At 33.6% G+C, this 27,103-nt stretch overlaps 3 protein-coding genes across 3 annotated transcripts; 2 read left to right on the forward strand and 1 right to left on the reverse strand.

Annotated features, from left to right (window-relative positions):
* Nucleotides 1-80: 80 nt before the first annotated feature.
* Nucleotides 81-4,110, forward strand: GL218_02595 (uncharacterized protein; the record flags this gene model as incomplete). The annotated part of the gene is made up of 2 exons (XM_033579123.1): nt 81-2,925; nt 3,005-4,110. The coding sequence occupies 2 exons, from the start codon at nt 81-83 to the stop codon at nt 4,108-4,110; spliced, it is 3,951 nt and encodes a 1,316-aa protein (XP_033439056.1).
* A 3,005-nt stretch (nt 4,111-7,115) lies between these two features.
* On the forward strand, nt 7,116-9,155 carry GL218_02596 (uncharacterized protein; the record flags this gene model as incomplete). The annotated part of the gene is made up of 3 exons (XM_033579124.1): nt 7,116-7,257; nt 7,307-7,359; nt 7,539-9,155. The coding sequence occupies 3 exons, from the start codon at nt 7,116-7,118 to the stop codon at nt 9,153-9,155; spliced, it is 1,812 nt and encodes a 603-aa protein (XP_033439057.1).
* Nucleotides 9,156-13,371: 4,216 nt separating this feature from the next.
* On the reverse strand, nt 13,372-15,065 carry GL218_02597 (Ammonium transporter 1; the record flags this gene model as incomplete). Its single annotated transcript, XM_033579125.1, has 4 exons — nt 13,372-13,729; nt 13,793-14,470; nt 14,558-14,877; nt 14,967-15,065. The coding sequence occupies 4 exons, from the start codon at nt 15,063-15,065 to the stop codon at nt 13,372-13,374; spliced, it is 1,455 nt and encodes a 484-aa protein (XP_033439058.1).
* Nucleotides 15,066-27,103: the final 12,038 nt, after the last annotated feature.

Here is a 27,103-nt window from a genome sequence, read left to right on the forward strand (position 1 = left end):
TACATTCCCAAGTACTTCCTGGGTCTTATTAACCCTTATCACTCCTCATGAATAATATCTAACACCTATGCAAGCACACTATGACGAACCAGGCGGATTTTGAGAAGGATGCGTCGGGAAGAGAGTATGGCAACCTTCACAGCGCCAGGCATCCAATCCCTACCGTTCAGAGTTACAGGCAGCATAGAAGGGAATTGGAAGGACAGGTAGAAGATGAGGAGCAAGCGCAACAAGGACCAGAGGACGACTCGAGACCAAAGCGGGCGTTCCAATCTGCGAAAGCCGTCATCCAAGGTGAAGATACTCCTAAGTCTCGACATGATCCATATCCATCTACGAACCATAACTATGCCGATAATCCCCCGTATGCCCCCGAAGAAGAGCAACAAGAAGAAGAGGGCAGTCGATCTAAAGAGACGCAACAAGATTCTACCAATGATACTAGAAGACAGGAGGAACCTGATGACCATCGGGGAGACGGCAGTAAGAAGGGAGGTGAACAAGAAAAGTCGGCAACTGAAGCTGTAGCAAGCGCTGTTGACCCGAGAGAAAAGCGCAAAGCGATGAAGAAGACTAAGAGACATGGTGGAGGACGCGAAGTCACCGATCCCGTTACCCATTTGCCGATTATCATACACGATCAGACTGAGAAGGATCTAAGCTCTGCGCCTCAGAATATCCCCGCGCCAGGACTACATCATTATACTGCTACCGGGCCCCAGGGTGCTTCCAAGTCAGACCAAGAGTTGACCTCTGAGCGCGACGAGTTGCAACAGGCTCATAATGGAATGCAGAGGCTATTTCCGCCACCGGATTTTGAGCACACAAAGCAAGGACTCGCTGCTGTTTACGAGCAGGCAGTATATGCTGGCCTGGGTCTAATAGGTATTCTGGCTGTTGTTCTACTGTTCGCCCCGTCAGTTTTCATTGGGCCGGGTTGGTCCATCCTATTCAGCACAGCTCTGTTTGTTTTGCTGGGAACGGTGACTATCATTGGCATGGGAAAATGGATAAGTAAGAAAACCAGCGAGCTATTTGAAGACGAGACTTGGGATGCTGCGCGACGAGCAGAGCAGGCTGTCCTGAATAACGACGAGGAGCTTCCTGAATCGACTCAATGGTTAAATAGCTTGCTCTCGTCCATCTGGCCGCTCGTTAACCCAGATCTCTTCGCTTCTCTCGTCGATCAAATCGAGGATATTATGCAAGCATCCCTTCCCAAGGTTATTAAGATGGTCAGTGTCGACGATATGGGACAAGGTAGCGAGGCTATTCGAATATTGGGCGTGCGATGGCTACCGACTGGTGCGGCTAGTCAAACAGTGGGCTCCGATAATCAACTTCAAGGGGATGACAAGGGGACCGGAAACGATCGAACAGACCCGCAAAATCCCCAAGGAGGCGCCAATGACCAGGAAAATAATGCCGAAGGGAAGAGTAAAGATTCGAAGCAAGAGGAACAGGAGCAAACGGCCATGCGAGAGGGGATGGAGGCGGAAGAGGGCGATTTCGTGAATTTGGAGCTTGCGCTCGCCTATCGAGGCCGCTCGTCCGGCAAGTCGGTCAAGGCCAAAGCCAAGAATGCCCATCTTTACCTAAAGTTTTACCTTCCAGGAGAGGTAGCTATCCCCGTCTGGGTTGAGCTTAAGGGCCTTATTATGACTGTTCGACTCCGGCTTCAACTGACACCGGACCCACCGTTCATATCTTTATGTACTATGACCTTCCTTGGACAGCCAAAGGCCAGTCTCTCCTGTGTCCCTCTTTCAAAGCATAGCTTTAGCTTGACGGATGTCCCATTGATATCTTCTTTCGTTAACTCGGCAATCGATGCTGCTCTTGCGGAATATGTGGCTCCTAAGAGCTTGACTTTGAACCTAAAGGACATGCTTGTAGGAGAAGATTTTAAGAAGGACACAACTGGCTTAGGTGTCGTCTGGATTTTCATCAAGCAGGCGCGTGGCTTTAAACAAGGTGACGGCGGGATCGGGCCTATGAAGGGCTCAAGCGATTCGTATGTTACTGTATCGTGGGGCAAATTCGGTAAACCTGTTGCTTCGACTCGCATCATTACGGGTGACGATGAGCCGAATTGGAATGAATGGGCAAGCATTCTGGTGACTCCAGAGGAGGTCAACGCCGAGGAAAAGCTACGACTTCAACTATGGGATTCGGATAAATGGTCGGCAGACGACGATCTAGGCCAAGTAGAGGTAGACCTCAAGTCTCTTATGAAACATCCGAACAAATTTCGAGACCGCGAGGATAGATTTTGTGGCCAAGACCCCGACGAGAAGATGCCAGGATCATTACAATGGTCTGTCGGATATTTTTCGAAGATAAGAATCACGCCCAGAGAACTTGAACAGCAAACCGTCAACGGAGAAATAAGAACTCACGATCAGCTTAGACAACACGTCTCGGAATTATCCGAACATAAGCTGCGGGAGGCTGGCAAGCCATCGGATGATGACGAAGTGAAGCAACAGAAAGCTCAAGACTACAGAGAACTTGAAGAAGCCATGATTATCTCAGCCCCGCCATCTAACGACTTCGTCTCGGGTATTCTCAGCATCCAGATCCATAATATCACGGGGCTCGAAGTACAGAGGCTTCAAAAGGAAGATAAAGGAGACGGAGGCGATAACGAGGATGAAGCCGAGCAGAACGACGACATGCCCGACAGCTACTGTACTGTCATATTCAACCACAAAAAGGTCTACAGGACAAGAACGAAGCCGAAGAATTCAAAACCTTTTTTTAATGCCGGAACCGAACGATTTGTTCGGGACTGGAGAGATGGCGAGGTTATCATCAGTGTATGGGACTCTCGCGAACGGGAAGACGATCCGCTGATAGGGATTGTTTATCTTCCCCTAGCGAAGGTGTTTGCGAAAAAGAGCCAGGTGATGGAAAATTACCCTTGTAAGTTGAGATGGAATGCTATTTTCGCATCCTGATTTGTTTTATGTCGTTACAAATAGATACTAACATGGCATTATAGTAGTTGGAGGTATTGGATATGGTCGGGCTCGTATTAGCATGGTTTGGCGAAGCGTGGAGCTTAAACTCCCACCAAATCTCAGGGGGTGGGATTATGGAACCCTAGAGATACGCGGATTCATTCAAGCGAAAAACGATTTGCCTCGGTCATTGACGGAGCATCGCATTAAGATACACACGAACTTGGGACGAGCGAAGATGTATCCCGAAAATGGTCAGTGGGTGTCTAAGGGTAAAAAGGAGCAAGAGGCTGTGTTCTTGGCAGTGCGCAAGCGATATGCTTCGGCCGTGGTGATCGAATTCCGCCAGTCCGTGCTTGGACCGGATAAGACAGCCGCTTTTGCGGTCATGTGGCTCCACGAGATCGCCGATGAGGAAAGCGAAATACGAACCTTAAAAGTGTGGAAAGGATCGAAGGATGGCCTCCGCAAAGCCCAGTCATGCTACGACTACAATGGCATGGGTGATGGTGAACAACCTTTAGGCGAAGTTGAACTATCATTAAAATTTTGGCGTGGTCTATCTGGCTATCACAAGAGCTATGCTTCTCAGGCTAAGAATAATGATCTGCGGAATGTTATGGAATGCTTAGATACAATCACAGACGAAAAGCTCGACGACGACGAAGACGAATCTGAACACGAAGGCGATATAACAAGTGATGACGATTCGGAAGAGGAGACACGCAAGAAGAAGCTCCGTGTCCACACCAACGATGATTCGTCGCGCTCTAGTTCCGACGACGAGGGCGAAGGCGACGGATCCGGAACGTCGAGCTCTTCTCGCTTATCCTTTTCAGATATCAAAAAGGTCAAAAAAGTCAAGAACATCTTTCGCAACCCCGTAGACGGAGCTAGCGAAGCAGCTACGTCGGTACTGGCTCCAGGGCATAACAGTCCAGACGATGGATCCAGAGGAATCCGAAACCAGATGCGCGACTACAAAGACCATCACAAACAGCTTCACCGCAAACATCGTGGCATCATGCAGTGGAGGCCAGCAAGAGAGGCTAACCACGTCGGGGAGAAACTAAGCAGACTCAAAGGAAATATCAGCGGAATATTTCATCACGGGGAAAAAGAAACCGGCGTCGAAACCGAGGTGTGAGACCACATGTAGGTTGCCTAAATGGAGTTTAGCTCCCGTATGCCGAATCCCGCGGTCCGCGGCAGTGTGGGGTTCCGGAAGCGGAAAGGGGTTATACATAAGGAGTCTAGAAAATGTGTCTATGCATAGGCATGTTTTATCTAACTACCCGTTTTTATTCCTAGGGCCACTAAATTATGCCAAGACAGAAGGAGAAATGAAGGCTTCTATTCTTTACTTCTTTTTGAGGCGTTGTTTGAGGCTATGAAAAAGGGCTTGTATTTGGATCGGTGTATTTCGCACGAGTCGTCGTAAATTATAGCCAATCAGAATCTAACCGCTTACATACGCCGCATATGTGCCTTAGAGCGTTTTAGACAGGGTATATTTAAGCTTGATTAATCTCCACTAAAGTAGAGTTACATAGATACAGTCTGGTTATACTTTAGGTAATATTGAACTTTTTCTAGAATTATACTTGGATCATTTCCCACGTGTCCGGACAATTTCGTTTGCTTGTACATTATGTACCTAACCTAAGTGCTTCCATATATATATTTAGTACGAGTTATAAAGTATACTTGGTAAGACTTACCTTTGTGTAACGGTATTTTATCCAATACCGTTGGTTCGTTGCCGATTACCGTAAGATTTCTTGGCCCATATGCACTAACTAAGGGTGTACCTTGAAAACGTGTTTACGGGAGAGAGCCACGGCATTTACTGCCGTAGAATATAGAATAAGAAATTAGTAATATAATTCTATCTCGGTTAACGTCGAATTAGATATCTCCTATCCGGACCTTACCGGTGATTAAGACGTTTCATTGGTGGTAGGTAATATTGAAACATCATGCTACGTATGTACAAAATGAGGTATGTATGTAGAAAAGCGCATTGATAGATGTAATTAAGAAAGCATTAGAAAGGGCGTGGTCCACTCACACGTACAGGGGCAATACACTAATACCCCTGATGCCTTACCGCATAGGCGGTAGAAAACACTACTATTATTTGGTACCAATCCTCAATTCTCCTCAACTTTACATAGTAACTAGATAAAGCTTTATTTTAACAAAACATCAGATATGATACGATCTTTTCTCTCAACAACTTCGACATTATTCGAGAATTATGTACCAAGGTAAGAATTAAACCTCCAACGAAAATAATACCCCGTCAATCAGAAGTTACCTATCAGCTCTGAATTAAAAGAAGAAAGAAGAAGAAGAAAAAAAATAATTAGTTTCATACTTTGCATCCTTCATATTGATAGACGGGATAGCGGTGTCAAAATCACCAGTTATTCCGGACTTGCCTTATATGGGTACCACACAATGAGAAAGTCCTGCCGATCTACATAGACATCGGCCGGGGAAAGGATTGGTACCCGGGATACCATTATCTCCGCCGCCATGGTAGATATTAAAGGTTGCGACTTTTCGGGTCTCACATAAGCTTGACCGACCCAAACAACCCGCCAAGCTAGGACCATTGACGACTCCTATTCTAATGCGGTCCGGGGTCGACCAATAGATGGTCCCCTTTTTTAGGGCTGAGATAACTATGTACCTAACACACATGTAATACAAAACCACGATATCATGTGGTATGAGCTGACCCGCCGGCATCTCAGCCCAAAGATGGGGGCGAGCAAGCAAGTCAACCGGGCCGCTGATAACCTTAAAGACAGACGATCCGGTAGTTATTTAGGATTAGGTCATCCGCAAAGAATTGCCGGCAGCCAGTTTTCTTTAGGTAGGTAGTTATAGGATGAATGAATCCGTATTGAGGAGTCCTTGTCTCGGATCCTTTAGATATATTCATAACTCACGAAGACACACCATCAATGCCACCGCCATTCTCTAAAGTAAGAATGTTGGTGCCTATAGTGACTTGTGACGACGATCTCAAAATCATACGTAGCAGCGAACAAGCCGATATTTAGTGAGAATCGGTGGTCTTTTTTATCTTTATGTGCATCTGAGGCACAGACACGAGGTAGGCTATTGGTCTGAGCCTCTCTCCCCGACCCTCTTGACTAGGCTTGCCTTGTTCTTGTTGTTCCTATTATGGTCATATATAACGTTTCATGGTCTGAGACTAATACAATTGCTTGTTAACCATGGGAACTTCCCATGTGTACGGGCCCCTGTTAGATGGATTTCCACGGAGATCGATTTAGGCAACGCTTATTTTCTTATCCTCGAGTTTGATTTGCCAGAATACTATGGGAATACTTATGCATGGCCTTGTTGGACCTTTCTGGGCCATGCCTCTATGCCGCCATGCCGCCATGATGCTATTAATGATGCCCACATGTTATCCACATGCCACCAAGCTGCTAGCCATGCCACACCATGCCAACAAGCCCTGTTAACATATGTATGTACACTACACTACATACATACATACATACATACATACATACGTACACTAGAAAATCAGCCTTGACCGATGGAACTTCATCTTACCACATTGCGGGGCCAGTGGCCGTGACCAGTCCGATTCCTCGACCAGTCCGAATGCCGCAATTCGATTATGTCCTTTACTTTATATAATTACTAATACGAAATAACTTCCCCAGCTGCCCCTATTACGACGTTACCACCCAGACGGATTCGCCATAGCTGCAAATACCCGCGCTTGTCCCCTTCGACTATGTAGAATCTGGGCAATATACTTTATTTATGTATACGATCTCCATAACTATCGCCAGCGACTAGGTATCCCAGTACATACTTGGAGCCGAACCCCTGCATCAGCCTGGCTTACCCAGATACCCAACGCGCGCACTGGCCTACGAATTTATTATTTGACGGATAAGTAATCAGTCGACTACGTCCGCCGGTCGGGTTATCATCACGCTTCGAATCTGGTTCGCGACGCAAAGAATAACGATAAAAAAACGAAATCACAAAACTATTATCCCATACGGAAATAAAGCCCGTATAGATATATACATAGATATAAGGGGGGAAAAAACCCATAATTCAATCCAGAATAAGCATTTCCCGTCAGCCGACATGAGACAGACTCGTCGGAATAGCCCCAGCAGCCTCAGCCAACGGTCGGCACAGACTTCCGATTCGTCGGAAAAGAGTAGTCGACGATGCGACGGATTAAAACCCACAAGGAAGAGGGCAAGTAAGCCCAAAGTCCGAACAGGTAAACTATCTAGTTATCCCCGATGAGCTCAACATTGGGGACCAGTTAGCTAACATCTTCTCCACCGTACCGATAGGCTGTATTAGCTGTAAAAGAAGACATGTCAGTTCATCTTTGCAACTTCTAGTTCCTCTGCTATATTCGACGACTGTCTGGGAGGGGAGAGGAAGTTTATCAGGCCGTGAATTAACGGCTATGATGGTCACAACTACTCCTTGTTGACAGGCTGTTTGTTCTGTTGGCTACCGTTGCATCACAGCTACTAACTCGATCGTCTATAGGTTAAATGTGACGAGGGCAAACCGTCTTGCGCAGAATGCGAGCGTCTTGGACTTATGTGCGAGGGCTATGCTCCGCCTAAAGTCAAGACGACCTCCTGTCGGCCTGAGAGATTACTATTACCAAAGCCGAAGCTTGCCTCGGTGCAGCCGGCAAAGATTGCTGCTCTATCTCAGCCGGTGGACTATCGGTCGCCAACTCCGCTAATGCCTACGTTTGGCTTTGAACTGAATGACGACGACAAGTGGTACTTTACTCTGTTTAGGGACCAAATATCTCGAGAACTTTCGCCTTACTTTCGGTCTAATTTCTGGTCCCAGACGTCTCTTCGAGATAGCATGGTCAACAGATGTATTCATCATTCTATTCTCAGTATAGGTGCCTATGGCCGTGCTCTTATGGACCTTCGCGAGGGGTATACGGTCAACGGCAAGATGTGCCGGACGTGGTGGCCTCCGTCGGTGCTGAATCGACATCACCAAGCGGCCCTTGTGCATCACGCCAAAGCGCTCTCGCATCTACGATCTAACATCAGGACATTCGGGATCGACGGACGTTTAACGATGGCGGCAACCCTTTTATTTATAGTGTTTGAGAACATGCAAGGGAACTATCTCAGCTCTGGGAATCTTATACGAAGCGGCATCAAAGTGTTGAAAAACATACGGGGCGGCGGAGATTCGAAATCTATTTTACGGCGTCAATGGTATCGATGTCTGTCGACCCCGCGAGACGAGGTGGACGAGATGACGATTATGTTTGCACGCCATAGCGTCGCCACCGCGTGTGTCCCGTTCGCGCACGGGAAATTCGCTTACCACATCTTACTCACCGAGGACGAAGACGAAGACGGCGATACGGGCTTAGACGGGCCATTTACGTTTTCGGCGCCGCAGACGCTCGAGCAGGCGAGGCAAATCTGGGATCATCTGATGGTGCAGATCGCGAGTTTCCAGAGCAAAATCGCGTGGCACAACTCGAATCCCGAATACGACTTCGACGAGCCCGCGGCGTTCCGCGAGCAGGCCATGTACCTGGCCCAACTAACCGACTTAGGGGTCGCGCTGGACTCGTTGCTGTTCAGCACCGTAGACAGCCGCGATCGCCAAGGCCTCGAGCTGTTGCGCATGCACCACACGATAGCGTCGGTATCTACATCGTGTTGTTTCGATTCGACGGAGATGATGTACGATCAATATATACCCCAGTTCGAAGACGTGGTTCAGCGATGCAAGCAATTCGCCGATTTCCCATCGGAGTTAACCACAAAGATAGGATTCATTAACGAAGCGGGGCGATTGCCTTTGCTGGCTTTCGTAGGGATGAAGTGTCGGAAAGCCAGCGTGAGGCAGGAGGCAGTGCAGTTGCTACTGCGCTGCGACTGGCGCGAAGCAACCTGGGATAGCGAGAACCTCGCCAGCGTGGTGACGGGCATAATGAAGCTCGAGGGGCAACTGGATCCGATAGATCCCGATTGCTTGACTCCGGCTAAGGACCGCTACAGGTGGACGAATATATTCTGGGACTTTGAGAAGCGGCAGATGCTCCTTGAGTATACCAAGGCGCTGCCGGACGAACTGGGCGAGTTCCATAAGGTTAGCTATGTGATGGGTGTCTAGGACTTGGTTGTCTGGGGTGTATCTTGGGAATATCACAATGGGTTAAGGGGGGTTGCGGGCACGTATATCGACTAAAGACTTTAGAATTGATAAACATTTAACTACCCCAATATGAAGTTTCAGTTTAACTTGTATCTAATATATAACTCCTAGTTTATATTACATCGAGTTTAACAGTCTTGGTCTTCTTTTACTTTTTTAATGATAGTCTCAAGACGCAAGTCAAGAATAAGTATTATTGTGATCAATTCATAACAAGAAATATAGACCGTATCCAATACATAATAGGAAAAGTAACAAAATAATATCTCAAAAGTCTTTTCAGTGCTTAGCCTTCCTCGCCGTGTGTAAAGAAGAGAGCAGATCTCCCAGAAGGCCCTCGTCGTCGTCCCTCTTGCGTTTTCCTCCCTCAACTAGAGCCATATTGGCCCCGTCACCCAAACGCCGAGGAACTTGTCCGGGACCCGGAGAGACTTCTCCAGGACGCTGAGGGACCTCCCACGGCTGAATAAATGTAATTCCTTCACCGCCAAGAGCCGGATCATAGTGGTCATGACTACCGCAATCATATAAGTTAGCACCCATTTGTGTATAAGTAAGGGGTAGGTTAGGGAAGAGATCTCAAAAACCATGACTCCAAAAGAGCCTTAGTTCTTGAGATGGATAGAGAAGAGGGCAATAGTGCTCTTTATTACGTACACTCTGATTGGGTAACGACCCCTCCGGTCCCATCCACCAGGATGAGTCGCACTTAGGTTGGCATGTTCTACAAAACATTAGTTAAAGGTCTTCATCCCCTCCACCCCCTGTTGAATATCAAGAAAAGGCTTACTCCTAGAAATATTCTTAGTATATATCGGGCCGTCATGTGGAATATCTTGCACTCTCTTCGGGAAAAACGCCCGGTAATGTGGCGGATTAGCAAAAGCTTGGAAACGACCTCCGAAAGTATCTGCACGCTTTGGCGTAATTCGCTTACCGCGCTGTTGCCAGCCCTCTGGGTTTACGGTCGCAACTATTCGGTAACTACATATGAAAGTAAATGTTATTAGTATTTATTGCCTCATCGTGGTAGATATAGATATGGACTTTTACATACGTAGGTTGGGCTATCGTATCGGTTGGGCGATCTGAGGATTTATTGTTACATCCATCCCAGGTACATGTGAAGCCTATTTTGCAATGAGGGCAACCGTGCGGGTTTGTACATATGACGCATGAGTATTTCCAGCCGCAAGAGGTACATCTAACCCACGGGCGATGTTCGACACAATACCAGCCTTTCGTCCACAATTCCTTGGTCATATTCTTCCCTTCCATTTGAACTTCGTTTGAGCCTGGCGGTGGTGCATGTCTACACCATCGGCCTACGCCGACGTACGTAGGGGTCTTGGAAGAATTCAGATACTGTACGAGCCGGTTGCGTACGTCGAAAACGTTGGTAGGATTGGTTCGATATTTTTGCCATAGTAGATTATTGGTCACCGGGTATTTGGTGAGAAGATCATTCAACCGTTTCATGTACGGCAAAAAATATCTGACATGAGTATCGCGAAGTTCATCATGTCTCGTCGGCTCTGTAGACTCTATAGTACTCTTGTAAGATAAGAAGCTATCGATTATATCTACATCTTCGGCGAATCCTGGATCAGAGACTAGATAAAAGAGAGTCAGTTTCAAAAGTTGGAATGGGATGATCGGTGAAGTGCTATTACATACGTAATCGAATGGCATTTTCGTATTTGATGCTATAAATAGCCTCGAAAAGGGTGATTACCGTATTCGTGTTTAACTGATTGGTGGGAAACTCTCTATTGTGGCGGCCAGGGAAATGTACTGCCCAATTACTAAACCATTCGACCGCTCGAATATCATCAGCTATGGCTGCCGAATGGACGTAAGCGCTGAAGTATCGCGTTGAGAGGGTTAAGCTTGTTTCGTTTAACAAGTCTGGGCCGTTTGTATAGCCGTTGTCTTTCGCCCTGCGATAATGATCTCTCATGAACCGCAGTCGTCCCATCATCGTAGACCCTACATAAGTCATAATCTCTTGGTGGAATCCCGACTTCCTAAGCTCGTCAACATTCCAATCATACGCCTCAGCTATCGACGCGAATAGGCGATCGGCGGCGTTGCCCCGGTTGGAAGTTTCCAATTCCAACTGGTGTTTATTTAATTCCGTGAAAATAAGATCAAAATCTTCTAGGAGTCCCCAGCCCGTTGTGTTGGTGTGCATTCGTCTAACAGTTTTGTACATATTGTTCTCATCCTCGACGGCACCGCTATCCCGTGAATACTCTCCCGCGTTTGACAACTCGCGCAATATGGCTTCTATAAAGTCGTTTGGTTCTTGTAATTGATGGGCGTCTTTAAGGACTATCATGAGGTCATAAGGCTCGTGTTCATCGCCTTGTATCACCGGCTGCCTCTCAGCCGGCTCCCTGGTATAGTAGCGGCTTGTGAGATCTAGTGAGTCTATATACCATTTGCCACGGGCTTGTATTCTGTTCTTTGCATCCTCCCCGATCCTTTCCTGACGCGGCGGCAAGGTAATCGGAATTGCAACATTAGGCTGCCGATTTGTTTGGCCCCCTTGTTCTATCCTAGTTACTTCATTGGTCTCATCCTGGGTGCGACGCCAACGAGGATACCCCGGAGTCGACCGCCCGTGTTGAATCAACCTCGACCTAGGTCGATATTGCTGTTGATCTTGCTGCGGATCTTGCTGCGGATCTTGCTGTGGCTGTGGCTGATCGTTACCTGTATCTTGGGTTGAATCAGGAGTAGGAGTAGGTTGGGGTTCATCTCCCTGGGGTGGATTTTTCTTTAGGGGCAGACCCCATGGATTATTGGGGTCTCTCGGTTGCTTTCCAGGTCCCTTAGATGGAGTTTTTTTTGCGGGTTGTTTCCCCCATGGATTATTGGGGTCTCTAGTTTCTTGTTGAGGTACTTTAGATGGACCAGCAACAGGTTCTTGTGCGGGTGGTCTCAATGGATTATTACGGTTTCTCGGTGGCTGCTTAGGCCCCGGGGGTGTATTGTCTTGTCTTTTCCATGTATTACCACGATCTCTCGCCGGCTGTTTAGGTTCCTGGGGTGGATTGTCTTGTCGCCTCCATGTATTTTTACCAAGATTTCTCGGTTGCTTTCCCCATGTAGTACCATAATTTCTGCTGTGGGACGTGCCGCTATTGCTTAAGTTTAGTTGATTAAAGGTGTTGGATACCTGTTCGTCGCTAATATCGCTATCGTCGCTAACGCCGTATAGATCATCGTTATTGGAACTTCTACCGTGAGACATGATTGAACCTACGAATGAATAACCACTGGTGCTGAGAGGTACTAGGCCGCCGACGATTATTTCTCCTGGGTAGCTCTTACAAGGGTGCTATATGCGTCAGAAACGGGTGTAAAAAGGACCTCAAGTTAGATTGGGTATATATCTATGGTGAACGGCTAGTTCGATGTGCTAGATTTATCCATATACCGCATTCGGCAGTTCTTTTTGTTGGATAACACCGAGTTGGGAGATGAGGACGGTTTTCTCAAAGAACTAATTACACCCATTGTTTTCGAGGAATGCGGACTGGCCCCTATCTATTAGTGGAATTGAAACCGCTCTAGCAAGATCGGAATATTGTACTTAATCTTAGGTTCCTAAAGGGATGACGGATGTGCGTAAAATAGAAGTACATATTAAAATTTTTGTGTCAAATTCGAGAACACAATGAGGTATAATATTCATTGACGAATTATATTACCTCAACATACATAACATGACTGGTCTCTAACAGTGCTTGAAATATTAGCAGTCAATACTATATATACCTAACAAAGGTAACTCAAGCGATTGCGTAGTAATAATAAGATTATGATAGTGATACAGGGTTGTGTTGGAATTCTTACGGTAATAATGGAGACTTTAATTATAGAATCAATAAGATTTTTTATCTTGGGTTGATGATATACTAAGTAGCCCTAATAAACAGTGTGTAACAGGGTATAATTCGACGCGTAAACTCAAGTATAGGGTAATGGAGGTCATCCATACTAATAAAACAATAAGACACCTGCTATATAGTATGCTTTTTAATGTCGTAGCCCCTTTTCTATGTAGAATGCTGACTCCCCTGTATTCACTTCGATAGGTACTGGCTAATCAAATATATGTCCACTTGCCACGTTTCGAAACAAGCAAATCAAATACCATTCCTCCCTAAACCATCTTTTCAGGCCCCTCGCTGCTCTTAGAAGAGCCTGCACGACCGGCGTTAGGGGTCGACACCTCAGCTGAGCCTGAGAGGACGTCGCTGGTATGGCGCTGCAGCTCGACGTAATCGTATGCGAACTCGCCCAACTGATCGTCGTCAATACCGATCTCCTCATTCTCGGCCGAAACGCGCAGGCTTAGGCCTGGGATCAGGTTCAGGACGAACAAGATCACGCACGTTAAAACGAAAGAGTAGGAGAAGCCCGCCACACAGTCCGCAATCTGGTACCCTAATTGTACGTAGTTGTGGTTAATCCACCCGCCTGGGATCGCCGTGAAACCGTCAAGGGCTGCGATATAGTCGCTGTAGTGTGATGTATTAGTATCTAGGTTAGAAGTTTTCAAGTAATGGTAAATGATAACTTACGCTGCAAAAAGGCCAGTTAGAAGGTTTCCGATAATACCCCCAATTCCGTGGACAGCAAAAATATCAAGTGCCTCATCTACACCCATGACAAACTTCAGCTTAGTGGCAAAATTGCAGCCTATGCCTCCTACAATGCCGAAGATGACGGCAGCCCAAGGGGTAACGAATCCGGCAGCGGGCGTGATGGCTACGAGACCTGCGATTGCTCCAGAGCAGAATCCCACGACCGACCACTTCTTCTCAAGGCGATAGTCAAGGAGGGTCCACGTGATACCACCAACGGACGCGGCCAGGTGGGTGACGATGCAGGCCATGACGGCGCGCATATTAGCAGCGAGAGCAGAGCCGCCGTTGAAGCCGAACCAACCGACCCAGAGGAAGACGGTACCGAGAACGATATGAGTGACGTTATGCGGACGATAGGGTAGACCAGCGGATTTTGCGTATCCAGTCCGCTTGCCGATCATGACGGAAAACGCAAGGGCGGCTGCGCCGGACGAGATGTGGACCGGAGTACCACCGGCAAAGTCCAGACCACCCATCTTGAAGGACCAACCGTTGGCGTTCCACGTCCAGTATGCGATAGGATCATACACGATGGTTGCCCATACGAACATGAAGACAATACATGGGAGTACACGTGCGCGATCGACTGCGGCACCGATCGCAAGGGCTGGTCTGAATCGTATGCGCTTCTACGTTAGAAACTTGATGCGGGAAAGGACTTCTAAGGTTATAACACCACCTGATCCATGGAGAACTCACGTAATAGCGGCGAACATGCCCTGGTACAGACAGAATAAGAGATCGGGAACCTTGGTGCTGCCGACGGAAGGTTGCGCGAGAGTCTTCATAAGGCCAAAGTTGGAGAGATCACCAATGAAGCTGCTGCCGGTATGGGAAAAGGCCAAGCTATATCCCCAAAAGAACCACTGGAAGTCGACGACGGCGATGGACAACATGGCCAACATAATTAACGAGAGCGCGGATTTGCGTCGCGCAAGGCCTGAATAAAAGAAGCCGACACCGGGAACCATAAGAAGGACGAGGGCAGCGCAGGTCATAATCCAGGCAAAGTCGCCGCTCTATAATAGAAGAACATTTAGTATTTTTCTTTATCGTAAACTATACTTTCCTCTTTCCTCCCACTAATTCTTTTTAATAATGATCGTACCTCGTAAAATTGATTGAGATCTGTGACGCCGGTAGTATATCCGGCGTCAGCATCTCCGACGGTGCCATTGTACGGCGTAACGTACAAACTGGCAGACATTGCTGATATCGCTGCGAATGAGGAGGCCAGCCACTACGTGGAACAGAAAAAGCGATATCGAATATCCTCCCTCGATGAGACACACGTCTCAGAAAGCCGGGTGTTCGCGATATTACTTTTTTTTTTTTTGACGACGGAATAAGACACGACGAAGGGAGAGAAGAAGAAATAAAAAAAAGTCAAGTCTTGCTACCAGAGGATGCCCAGTGGCGGGTGCCAGTGTCTAAATACGGCTCAGCTCATTTAGGTACTCACGGTTCGGGGAGCCTCCCTCGATTGGCAAGACATGTTTATTTGATTATTTGATGTATATGTTATGTACACTACATGCGTCACTTCGATTGTTATCTGTACTCCGTACATGTAACAGGAGGGGAACAGGTACAAGGGAATCAGTCCATTTGCGTTGCTTGTACGACCCATGCGACATGAAAGAAACAAGGACGTCCCGAAACCAAGGTTCTTTGTTCTTAAGATATGTGCGATATCGTACCTAAGTTCAGCTCTAAACGAATAGAGATATCAACCCCCCCCTGACTGATGCCTTCGACAGTCATTTTAAAAGGACTATTGATAGGAGGTAGCTAGTGGAGTTACTGATAAGGACCCGAGAAGACGGTGGGCTTCTTCATAGGTACTAACCTTGCTATTCTTGGCATCATGACTAGGAGGGGGGGTCCACGGGGTGACCTTACAGATAGGCGACCGAATACATTAATATCTAGCTGCGTGGCCGGAGTATCACCACTAAAATGAGAAGACAAAGTAGCAGTAGGATTCTTCCATGTAGTCTTTAAAAGAAGTCATGGGTCTGTGGCGTTCTTGGGCTTTGAATTGCCAAGATGTGAGAAACGACAACTTGTATCGTTTCCGGGAATGCAGCCGTATTTTTAATGTAAAAACTGTCTGTCTTGACGGTAGGATGTCATTTAGGTATTATTATTATTGAGATCGCATTGTCTGCATAGCGACATACAATCAGAGATATAATCTATGGCACTTTAGATGGTTAAAAAGATTCAGTCTTATCAAATGTTTCTAATTCAATGCTTAAATAGAAAAAAGTATAAATACACTGACAACTGGAAGCTGTCTCCTATCACCATCACTTATTCGAATCGGTACTACACGGAGACTTTCCGTTCAGGGCTACGCTGTATGTCTTAGAATCGGGGAACACGGCAACAGTACCTAACCTACCAATGCAGATTCGCATGAAATGTGTACCTGTACATCATTAAAGATGGGCACATTGTACTATGTAGCTACCACGTGGTTTCATAACGAAGGAAGCCTCGGCGAAAATCTACGGTTGTCTAAGACAATTTAAAAGGCGACGAACATTTTGATCTATCTTTGAAATACGGGAATATGCGAATACGTGAATTACGGTGTGGCAATATGTAGAAGAAGGATAAAGTCGGTCTACGAGTCGTGGCGGCGGTCTTATTGGATGCGCTTTCAAGTTGGTGAATAAAAAAAAGGTAACTTAGAACTCGAAAGTCGAAAGGTCATTTGTTAAATCCCTGAAATTGAAGCAAACAATTGAGGTAATAAGCGAGAATATTTTTTTTTTTGGATTGTCGGATCCGAACAGCGTTCTCTCATTGACCCATCACAATAAAACCCATATGCTAAAATATTTCGCTATTTAAAGACATGCTCGCGAATTCATAAGAAGGCTATCCTAGACTTCATCTATATCGGGATCATGTCGGGCGGTCAAGACGTGACGTTGGTAGCACAGCTCGAACATCAAGGGTCGATCATTTTCTTGGCTTCGTAGGGTGTAAAAGAAGATCCGTTGGAGAGTAGAACGAACTAAAAAAAAAAAGCCATCTATGAAATAGTCCTAAAGATAGATGAATCATCCCTTACCTAGTTTCGCTAGCAATATAGTCGGGCGCTTTCTGAATACCAAAGGTGCATAATTCATTGAATATGTATGTTAAGGTATGTACCTATCAAAGGCTTCTAGAAGCAAAACAGATCATTATTTTCTTCAGCCATATCTACCAATTCAGCCGGTAACAAACGTAATAATCAGCTTAGACAACAGATTAGATACCATAGGAACAAGATGGGATCGGGCCAAGGCATTGCCAAGAATGGTGCCCAGAGATAAGGAAATACGTTGTCCAATAGCAACGTTCCATTTTCTCCAAACGGATGCTCGGTCCCCTGTCGTCCCATATCTGAAGCTAACGGCAGGGCTGCTAATCAGCGGAGAGCGATGCTTAAGCTGGAGTTTCCCCGATCCTTTTGTATCATCTCCGCGTCGCGTTTAGCGACTCTATGCGTACAGTAACGTTAAAGTGCCAGGTAAAATTTGATAAAGTGCCAACCCATCCACTTTCCACGTGACATAAGCCATACAAAGCCACAACGCCATAATGAAATAATAAAATAAAAAAATATTTATTAAATTTTAGTTATATATATAAATAATTTTACGAATAAATATAAATGGTAGGCCATTTTTTAATAAAACTATAATTAATTAATTTTTTTAAAATAAATATATTAACAAATTTTTAATCTATTAATTTATTTATAATTAAGTTTAAAACTAATTATATAAATTAATAATTGATTATAATAGGCTACGCCTACCATAACCTCTTTTTTTAAAAAATTTAAAAACGTTTTTATTTTTTTAATCTTTAATTTTTTTTTTTTTTTTTATTTTTATTTTTATTTTTTTTTTTCAATATTTCCTATTAACTAATATTTTTATAATATTACTAAATATAATAATTTAGATTAAAATTAATTTTACCAATAATAATTTTATAAATATAAATTTAATTAAAAATAACTTTTAAATTTTTTTTAAATTTTTAATAAAAGATTTTTACATTTAATATAACTTATTTAAAATTTTAATAAATTTAATAAAAATATTTATTAACATTATAATCTATTATTTTATTTTTTTATTATTTTTTTCCGCTAATTTTCTATTTTTCGATAATTTTACCATTTATTTTTTTAATTCTTTTACTTTAATTTTTATTTTATTTTTTTTTAACTTTCTTTATTAAACGTTATTATTAAATTACGTTATTTTATCAAATTTACTAAATTTTATTATTTTATTAAATTTTAAAATAAATTTAATTCTTTTGTTAAATTTTAAAATTAACGTTTTAATTTTTTATACAATTTCTTTATTTTTTTCTATAAATTTATTTTATTTAAAATTATCGATTTAAATAAATTAATTTTGAATTAAATCTTTAAATTTTTTTTTAATTTTTCCAAATTTTTTAACAATTTTTATTTCTTTAACTTTTTTAACGTTAATTTATTTAACTTTTTTTAACATATTTTATACGCTAATAAAAACTTTATAATATTTTAATTAAAACTTAAGAATATTTTTAAATTTTATTAAATTAAATTATATAAAATTAGTTTTTATTAAAAAAATTTTTATTTAATTTAATAAAATTTTAAACCTTATTTTATTATTTTTATATATTTTTAAAATTTTAATAACTTTTTATTTTAAAAATTTAAAATTTGCCATTTTAATATATTTATAATTATTAACTTTTTTATACGCTTATATTTTTATTAAAATTTTTTTAATATTATTATATAAATTAATTTCTAATAATTACTAATTTTTTTTAATAATTATTAAATATTCCAATATTTTATATAAATTATAATTTCTTTAAGATTTATAATTTAAAATAATTTTTATTTAATAATCTTTAATAATTTTTACTTTTTAAATAATAATTTTATTATATACTTCAAATTTATCTTAAATATATTTACAGCCACAATTTTCCTAATTTACAATTTTAAATTTTTATTAAAATATAAAAATAACCTTATAAATCTTATCTTTTATATATACTTCATATACCAATTTCTATTATTACTTAATTATTTTAAATAGTTATTTATAATCCTAATTTTTTTCCAAAATTCTTTTCGCTAAATTTTTTAATTTAGTAGCGTTAACCATTTCAATTTATAATAATTATAAAAAAAGTTAAAATAATAAATAAAAAAAAAATAAAAATTATTATATAAAGATATTTTCGTAAAGAAAAATTTAAAAAAAAATAAATATAGCATAAAAAATTAAAAAAAAAAATAGTAATTATTTAATAAAAATAATTTCGTAAAAAAATTTGAAATAATAAATAAAATTGCAATAATAAATTTAAAAAAAAATAAAAATTATTAAATAAAAATAATTTATTAAATTTATAATAATAAATTTAAAAAAAAATAGTAATTATTTAATAAAAATAATCTTGCAAAAAAATTTAAAATAATAAATAAAATTATAATAATAAACTTAAAAAAAAATAAAAATTATTAAATAAAAATAATTTTATAAAAAAATTAAAATAATTTTAATAAAATAAAATTATTAAATATTTATTAATTTAATACATTGCATTTAATTAGTATTTATATTTGTAAATTTATTTTAGGTATTATTTATATTAATTTTTAATCTTACAATATTATTATACTATTTAATTTAATTTCTTTATTTTTTTTTATAAATATTTTTACTTTTATTTAAAAAATTTTTTTATCGAATTTTTTTATTAATTTAATTATATTTTACATAAGCAATTTTTGTGGATATTATTAATTATCTTTAAAGTTGTAACCTTTTTATTTTACCAAATATTTTAAAACTAATTTTAATTTTACTTTATTTACTTTTTGTTTTATAAAAATTTATATTTTAAATAATAATAGATTATCTATATTATTATTAATAAAAATTTGGTTAAATTTCAATTTTCTTTTTTTAAAAAAATTTACTTTTTTAAAAATTAATATTAAATAAGTTATTAATATTATTTAATATATTTTTTAATATTATAAAAAATTTAATTTATAAATTAAATTACCTATTTTTTTTATTATTATAAAAGGTTTAATTTTTTATTAAAACTATTTTTTTTCCGGTTTTTTAAGTAAATAATATTTTTTATATAAGTGTAAAAATATTTTTTTACTTATTTTAAATATTTTTAAATTTTTTTTTTAATTGTATTATATTTTTACGTTTATTATTACATAATCTATAACCATTTTTATTTTTTATTAATATAACATTTACTAAATTTTAAAATTTAATAATTTTTTAAATATTTTTAATATAAATAATAAAAAGTAAATTTTAAATTTAAAAACTATTTTATTTAAAAACTATCTTAATATTAACAATTTTAAATTATTTAAATTATATTAAAAAATTAAAATTATTTTTATTTATAGTATATTTAATTTTATTATTATATAAAATTTTATTACTATTTTTATATTTTAATTATATTATTTATTTAATTTATTTATTTATAGGTAATAATTTATTAAAATTATTAGCATTATTTTATAATTTTTTTATAATATTTACTATATATTAAATATAAATTTTAGATTTTTATCCAATATAATTTTTATTAGTAAATTTTAATTTATTAATAATAAAAAAATATATAAAATTTTTACCTATTATAATATAATATATTTTATATAATTTAAAATTAATAAATATTTTTTAAAAAATTTATATATTATAGTTAATATTATATTAATTTTTTAAAAATTTATTTTTTACTAAATTATATTTTAAATAAATATTTTTAATAAGGTTATTATAAAATCTATTACTATAATATAAAATAGTATTATTAATTTATTAATTAGTTTAAATTTTTTTAATATTTTTTATTTATTAATTTATATTATTTGGTATTAAAGGTAATATATTAAATATTTTGTTAATTTTGCTAAAAATTATCTTATATTAAAATTATTTAAATTATATGCCATTTTTTTAAAGTTAAAATAATATTTTTTATTATATATTATTTCAAATAATTATTAAATTATATTTTTTAAAATATATAAATATTTTTAATTATTTTTATTTAAAATATATAATAATTTATTTTTATCCAATTAATAATAAAAATTTTTTATAAAAATATTTTTTTTAATTTTTTTCTTTAGTTTAATAATAATTTTTACCAAAATTTAATCTTACTTATACCTTTTTTAAATATAATTTTTAAATTCATTATTTAAAATTACTATTATTTTGGTTATATAACCAAAATTATTTACTATATTATTTAATTTACTTTTATACTATTAATTTTTTTCTTTTTTATCGTATAAATTATACGTTATAAAAAATCTAAATAAAGCGTTAAAAATTAGGTTTATTTAACCAAATATATATCAAATGTTTAAATAAAACTATAAAAAATATGTAAACGCTACCATTAAATAGGGGTTTAATTTAACTAAATTTATTAAATATAATGTAAATTAAACGATTATTCCTTTTATTACTTTATAATCTATTAATACCATTATTTTGTATAAATATGATTAGATTTTTATACGTAAATTTTAACACGTTTAAATAAATCCAGTCATTTCTAATTTTATAGCTTAATATTATTTCTTTACTTTTATTAAAACTTTATTAAAAAATTGGATTGATTTAATTAAATTTACAGTTAATTTAGTTTCGTTTTAATTTTGGTTACTATAAAAAATTATAACACTAAATCTTTTTTATTTAAATATGTTTAATTTTAAAAAAGTAACTTTATATAAGTTCCAATAAATTAAATATATTGTTGTTGTTAAATCTTTCTATATAATTTTAAAACTTTAAATTTCTTTTAATATTAAAATAAACTTTATAAATTCTATCCATTTTTTTCGTCTTACAATTATTTTAAACATATTTTTTATAACTTATTTTTAAACAATTAAATTTATTTTATATTTCTATAATAATTCCAATTTTTATTAATACCATAATATAAACTTTTTTAAAAACCCGATAAAACCTATATACATTTCTAAATTAAATAATATTATAAATATTTTAATCTTTTTTAATGCAATTATATAATTATTAAAAAACAATATTTTAAATTTATTTACAATAAAACTAAATAATTATATTATAAGATAACTAATAAAAGATTTTTTTAATTTAATAGCTAGGTTAAACTTTTAAAATAATTTAAATATTAATTCCAAATACTATAAATATTTTTTTATTATTTTAAAAAAAATTACAACGTTATTAATATACGTTATAACAAAATATTTATACAATTTAAATTTTTAATCTATATATCGTTATATATATCCTAAACTATTTCAAAATTTTATTAAGGCAATATTAAATACTTTTAAACCTTTAAACAATATAATTACCATATAATTTTTATAACTTAACCATACGGATAATTAATAAAAAAATTTTAATCCGTTAATTATTATAATATAAAAATATCCTTTTATCTTACCAATTATATCTTTTTATATAAACAATAAATATACGTTTAAAATAATTAATTTATTAAAAAATTGTAAATTAATAATAACCCAATTTTTTCGTACACCATTAACCATATAATATATTATAAAAATTAAGTAATTAAAAAAAGAAGATTATTTTATATATTTTATCTTACTATCCTTATACATATTATTAAAGATATTATTAACTATCTTTTATTTTTTAATATTAAATTTATATATTTTAATAGAAAACTATATTTAATTTTATTAGTTTTTTATTAGTAAAATTTTTATTTTTTTTTTATTTAATATATTAATAAATTTAATTTAATTTTAAATTTTATATTTATTGGTTAATTATTATATTTATTTAGAAAATTTAATATAAAAATTTTGTAAATATATATACACGTTTTTTTTTATTTTAATATAAGGTATATTTTTTAATTATTATACTTTTAAAAATAATATTATTTATATTTTATTTTTATTTTTTCGTATAGTTATTTATACGTTTTTAAATATCTTTTTATTTAATATAAATGTTTTCATTACTTTATTTATAAAATTAAATTTAAAAAATATTTAAAACTTTTTATTTATTTTACTATTTAAAGTTGCGGCTATTTATGCAAATAACGCCTTTTTTTAAGTAGCAGTTAAATACCTTTTATCGTAATAATTTTCTATATAATTTAATTTTTACTTCTGTTTAATATAAATAAATTTATTTATAAAATTTAAAAAAAAAACCGTTTTAAATTTTATAGGTAAAATTACAGCTTTTATAAATCCGTTTATTTTAATTATAAATATATAATTTTTAGTAAATTTTTTTACGTTAATTTTAAAAAAATTTATATATTATATAAGTATTTATATTATAGTTTTAAATAATATTATTATTATAAATAATATTAAAGTTTACCGTTAAATTAATTTCTTTTTTTTAATAATATTTATTAAAATAATTATTTTATTATAAAAATTAAATATTATAATTTAACTTTTATAATAAATATTTACTATATATTTATATAAAAAAAATGTTTTAAATAATAGGTTTAATTATAAATTATTATTGGTTAATAATATTTTAACTGTAAATATTTTTATTGCGTAATTATTTTTTAAAATATTATTAATTTTTATTTAAAAAATAATTTTTTATAATAAAATTATTTATTTCGTAATACTTTTTATAATAATAAATATAATTTGTATAATTTTAATATTTAAAATATATTCTTTTAACCAAAAATAATTTACAAATATATTTAAATAATCGATATTTATATAAATTGTAATGGGTTTAATATTATCTTTTAATATAGTTATTATTTATAAATAAGTATATAATATGGGTTTTTATTTTAGTATTACGTTAAATTATAACTATATTATAATAACATTAAATATATTATTTATTATAAAAACTTTTTTATAATAAATCCATATTTAATAATTTTTAAAAAAATTTAACACTTTTAATTTCAAAATTTTTTTGCACGTTTTTATTAAACTATATATAAAAAAAACTATCTTTTTTATAAATTTATTATAATAAATTTAATAAACTAATTTTTTAACAATTTTATTAAGAATATTTTTAATTACGTTTTTATTTAATGGTATTACTACTTATTTATATATTAACTATTTACGTATAATTAGATATATAAAATAAATATTAATTTTATTAATTTTTACGTTTTTTTTTTTGTGTTAGTTATTTTTATATATATTTTTTTAAAATTTTTTTTAACCTTTTTTTTTACTATAATATAACCTTAAACAATTATTTTACGTTTATACTTTTTTTTCTAAAAATTATTTACGTTTATATATATTTTATTTTAAATATTTATATAACTATTTATAAAATATTTAAGCTAAAGTTATTACCAATAATTTCGGTAAAATAAACGCCATTTTTAACAAATTTAACTTTAATAACTTCTTTAACTATAACCGTGTTTTTATTCTAATAAATTATTATATTTTCGAAATTATTATAATTATTTTTTATAATTATTTTAATTAAAATTACTTTAACTAAAATTATTTTGATTAAAATTACTTTAATTAAAACCTTATTTTTATTTAAATTAGGTATTACGTTTAAAAAAACGGTCTAAATAACGTAATTATTAATTTTAATTTACATTTTTTTTTTAACCAATATAAATAATATTAATTAATATTTAAAAAGTTTTAATAAAAGGTATTATTAGTAAAATTAATGTTATAAAAATAAAAGGTAAAATTAAAATATTAAATATAATAAATTTGGCATAAAAATCTTTTAAAATAATATAATTATAATATATTTTCTATTTTTTTTTTAAATATTAAAAATAATTGTTTAACGTTATATTTATTATAGGTTTTTACAATAATATTTTTAATTTTAAATAAATAAAATTATATAATTAAAATATTTATTATAAATAAATAATAAATTTATAAATTTTGGCGTATTAAAATAACTTTATTATTTAGGTTATTATAAAAATATTTTTAATTACGCACGTTTTATTATATATTATAATTTATATAACAGTTTATATATTAATTAAATTAATTTTAAACTTTTTTACAATAAAATTAAGAATATAATTTAAATTTATCTTTATTAAAGCTTTTATTTTATTTATTAAGCGCGTAATTTATTATAATTATATATTTTTTTATAAAAATTATAAAAAATTATTTTATAATATAATTTTTTTTGCTAAATTTTAAGCAATTATTTTTATAAAATTTATAAATAAATAAATATTACATTAATAAATATTATTTATAATAATAATATAGTTTTTTTTATTATATAATTTAATAATATTAAAATAAAAATAATTAATATAATAAAATTTTTATTTATTTAATTTGGTATAAATATAAAATAATTAATTAATAATAGTTTTAATAACGTTATTAATATTATAAAATAATTTTTAAATAAATTTTTTTTCCAAAATAGCTTGTATTACTATAATAATAATTTTTATTTATTATTGAATATTATTATTTATTATATTAATTAAGTTTACATAATTACTTAATAAGTTTATATAATATAAGTTTATAAAATTATATAATAGTAAAAAGGTTTTAATAAATTAAATTAATTAATTTGGTATAAAATTAATAAGAGATAATTGTTTAAAATTTGGTAAAAATTTTTATAGTAAAGGTGTTAATTTTTTTTATTTCTATTTATTTTTAAAAAATTTTAATAAAAAATTAAAAAATAATTTTAATATTATTTTTAATCGATTTTTAGGTAAATAAAAATAGTTAATTTATTGGAATAATTAAACGTTTTATTTGGTTAACGTAAGTTTTATGTAATAATAAACTATTTATTTTAGTTTTGGGGTTTATGGTTTTAAAATAACCGTATATTATCCTATTGATATTTTGGGCGTTTATTAATTTAAAATAATTGGTTTTTTTTATTATTTTATTTATTTTTTTTATTTAATAAAGATATAATTATTTACTTAAGTTATATATATTTTTATTTTAAAGATATTTATAATTTATTTATTTAGGTAAGGTTTAAACTTTTAATTTTGAATCTTTTATATTAGTTTAAAAAATGGCGGGGGAGTTTAATATTTGTTTTTGGTTTTTAAAGGTAATAAAGTTATAAATATTATAATTTATATTTTTTTAAAAGTTATTTTATATATTTAAAAGAAATTATTATTTTTATAGAAAAATATAATTATTTAATAATAATTTACTATTTTATCTTTTAATATTTATTTTAAATTTAATTAAAAAAAAAGGTAGGTTTAATTTAGGAATAAAGTTTAAAAATAAAAAAAACGGGAAAATAAAAAAACGTTATGGTATTTATAATATATCCTTTTATCGAAATAGGTTAAATAAATATATACAATTTAAAAAAAAAAAGGAATAAAATTATTAAAATAATAGGCTATTTTTTAATAAAATTATAATTAATTAATTTTTTTAAAATAAATATATTAGTAAATTAAAAGTTTATTAATTTATTTATAATTAAGTTTAAAACTAATTACATAAGTTAATAATTAGTTATGGCAAGTTGCGCTTGCCAATAAAAATAATATATAAAAATATTTATTAATTAAAGTAAAAAATTACGTAATTTATTATTAAGTTTTTATAAAATTAAAATGAAAATTTAATATATTATTTAATATTTAATATTTTATATAAAAATAAAAATACTTTTACGAAATAAATTATAAAAATTTCATTTATTTTTTATTAAATTTATAAATTTTTAATTTATATGAAAATAATTTTTATAAAATTTTATATATTATATTTATAAAGTTATTTAAAAATATTATTATTATATTATAAATATATTAAAAAATAAAAAGATTATTTTTAGCCGCATCGAGATCAATTTTAGTTGTAGTCACGTGCAACCTTGTTTGTAATTTTTTCTATTTTTTCCTTTAAATAATGGTATATTTTGTAAAATATTTGGATGAGATTTCATAGAGTTATTAATAATAATATATAAAAAGTGGTATAAAATTACCCTATACTGGTCAAGTGAACGGGCCATTTTCATTATGGCGTTGTGGCTTTGGTGGCTTAGATCACGTGGAAAAGCGGATGGGTTGGCACTTTATCAAATTTTACCTGGCACTTTAACGTTACTGCTATGCGTAGGTACAGCATGATGTTTACGAAGACTTGTATAAAATACCTTG

The sequence above is a fragment of the Daldinia childiae genome, assembly GCF_008694065.1.
Source record: "Daldinia childiae strain JS-1345 chromosome Unknown Scaffold2, whole genome shotgun sequence".
Taxonomy (NCBI): domain Eukaryota; kingdom Fungi; phylum Ascomycota; class Sordariomycetes; order Xylariales; family Hypoxylaceae; genus Daldinia; species Daldinia childiae.